This window comes from Saprolegnia parasitica, assembly GCF_000151545.1.
Source record: "Saprolegnia parasitica CBS 223.65 unplaced genomic scaffold supercont2.28, whole genome shotgun sequence".
In the NCBI taxonomy this organism is placed as follows: domain Eukaryota; phylum Oomycota; class Saprolegniomycetes; order Saprolegniales; family Saprolegniaceae; genus Saprolegnia; species Saprolegnia parasitica.
The window spans coordinates 2,261-4,656 of NW_012156422.1; the positions used below are offsets into that span (position 1 = coordinate 2,261).

Consider the following 2,396-nt stretch of genomic DNA (forward strand, 5'->3'; position numbering starts at 1 on the left):
ATCATCGAGCTCATGGAGCCGCACGCGTCCTTCTTCAAGCCGTGCTTTCAAGACCTTGTGCGCATGATGGTCACAATCGCGCAGACGACGAGCGCGAGCTTTGGCACGCGGCAACTGGCCATGGAGGTGCTGGTCTCGATCGCAGAGAACGCGCCGGCCGCGTGCCGCCGGTTCCCGCACAACAGCTTTGTCGAAGTCGTCTTTCCGATCGCGTTTGGCCTTATGCTCGACGTACCGGACGAGATGCTCGAGGACGACGAAGCCAACGACGACATCTCGAACGTCGACGTCGGCTCCGAGTCGCTCCAGCGCATGGCGCAAGCAATTGGCTTCAAGAAGTCTCTAAGCACGTGCTTCCGCCTCGTCACGTCGTTTGCCAACCACGGCGATTGGCACTACCAGTACGCCGCCCTTCTCGGCCTCACGCAGATCGTCGAGATCATCCCGCCGGCCCAAGTGCCGTCCGTCGTCGACCACGTGTTTACGCACCTCTCGCCCACCTTCCACCCGCGCGTGCTCAGCGTCGCCCTCGACGCGCTTGGCCAGCTCGCGACGGACCACGGCCCCGTCTTCCAGGAGCAGTACCACGCCCAGACGATCGCGATGCTGCTCGAGTACATGGCGCTCTCGGCGCCGGCGCTGGCCCAAGCCAGCTGGAAGTGGAAGTGCCACTTCCAAGCCCACGCCGCCACGTCGCTGCGCTATTTTATTGACACGTGCCACCCCGAGGTGATGGACCCGTACCTTGAGTCGCTCCTCACCGCCCTCTTTGCGATGCTCTCGACGGCGCACACGAGTGGCACGACCCGACGCCCGAAGGCCGGTCGGTGCAAGAACACGCGGTCGCCGCGATCTCGTCGATCGCGGGCTGCTGCGGCCCTAGCTTTGCCCGCTTCTACGACAAGGTGCTGCCGCCGCTCAAGCAGCTGCTCTACGCGTGCTTGGCCGAGCTCACGACGGCGAGTGACGCGTCGACGATGCTCTGCGGCATCACGCTCGAATGCATCTCGCTCGTCGGGCTCGCCGTCGGCCCGGACGTGTTTGGTGCCGACGCGGACGAAGTGCTGACGGTCATGACGCAGATGCAGCACTCGACGCAGTACGCTGACGACGAGATTCTGCGATCGTACCTCCTCCAGGCGTGGGCGCGGCTCTGCAAGACGCTCGCGGAAGGCTTCGCGCGCTATTTGCCGGTCGTCATGCCGTCGCTGCTCGACGCAGCGATGCAGCAAGCCGAGTTTGACATGGACGACGACGAGGAAAATGGCATGATGGCGGACGACGACGACGAGGACGTGCAGATCGCGCACATCAACGACAAGTGCGTGAGCATCCGCACGAGCTTGCTCGAAGAGAAGGCAACCGCATGTCAAATGCTCTCGTCGATGGTCGGCGACCTAAAGGAAGCGTTCTTCCCGTACGTCGAGCAAGTCACGACCGTGCTGACGCCGCTCATGACCGACTCGGTGCACACGGAGATCCGCGCCGCGTCCATCTCGGCCATGCCGTCGCTCGTGCTCTCAGTCTCGAAGCATCTGCACGTGACCAACGGCGATTACAGCCCCGTGGTCCAGATGCTCGAGTATACGCTCGGCCGCCTCTTGAACGCACTCTCGACCGAGCCCGAGCTCGAGCTCCAGATGACCATCATGCAGTCGATCAAAATGTGCATCGCGCACGCAGTGGACCCGGAAGAGACGAACGACCTGATTGGCAAGAAGGCGCCGACGGGCCTTCTCAACCACGCGCAGCTCGTGCAGCTCGTCGAAGGCTTGCTCATCGTGCTCGCCGAGAGCTTCCAGCGCCGCGCCGTGCGCCGTGCGCGCAAGGCGATCGAAGAGCTCGACGAAGAGGAGGCCGAGGAAGACATGGACAATGACGCGACCGAAGCCCAGCTGCAGTTTATCCTTGCCGACTGCATTGGGTCGCTGGCCAAGACGCACACGCACGTCTTCTTCCCCGTCTTCCAAGAGACGCTCCTCGACAAGGTGCTGGAGATGGTCCAGCCGCACTGCCTCCCGGAAGACCGCAAGCTCGCCGTGTACCTCGTCGACGATATTTTGGAGCACACGGGTCCGTCGGCCGTCGCGCACCTCGATACGTTTGTGCCCATGCTTGTGGTACGTCGATGCTTCAACCATCGTAGTACGTGTATGTATGAATGCTCATTGTAGGATTGCGTCGGCAGCGAGTACCCGCCGCTTCGCCAAGCGGCTTCGTTTGGCCTCGGTCTCTGCGCGACGCAGGGCGGGCCGGCGTTTGCGCCGTATGTGACGCAGACGGTCGAGCTCCTCTGGCAGCTCGTGCACGCCCCCGACGCGTACGACCCGATGTACGTCAACGCGACCGACAATGCGGTCTCGGCGATCGGCCGCATGCTCCTCCTCTTTGACGAC

The 2,396-nt window shown here is 63.2% G+C and overlaps 1 protein-coding gene across 1 annotated transcript in view; it reads left to right on the top strand.

Annotated features, from left to right (window-relative positions):
- Window positions 1-2,396, top strand: part of SPRG_20302 (hypothetical protein) — a gene marked incomplete at both ends in the record, with an annotated part of 3,432 nt that overhangs the window by 618 nt on the left and 418 nt on the right. Inside the window, 4 exons of the mRNA XM_012346389.1 lie at window positions 19-796; window positions 820-1,682; window positions 1,722-2,120; window positions 2,175-2,357. Coding sequence (XP_012201779.1) covers window positions 19-796; window positions 820-1,682; window positions 1,722-2,120; window positions 2,175-2,357 — 2,223 coding nt within the window. The remainder of the gene's footprint in view (window positions 1-18; window positions 797-819; window positions 1,683-1,721; window positions 2,121-2,174; window positions 2,358-2,396) is intronic.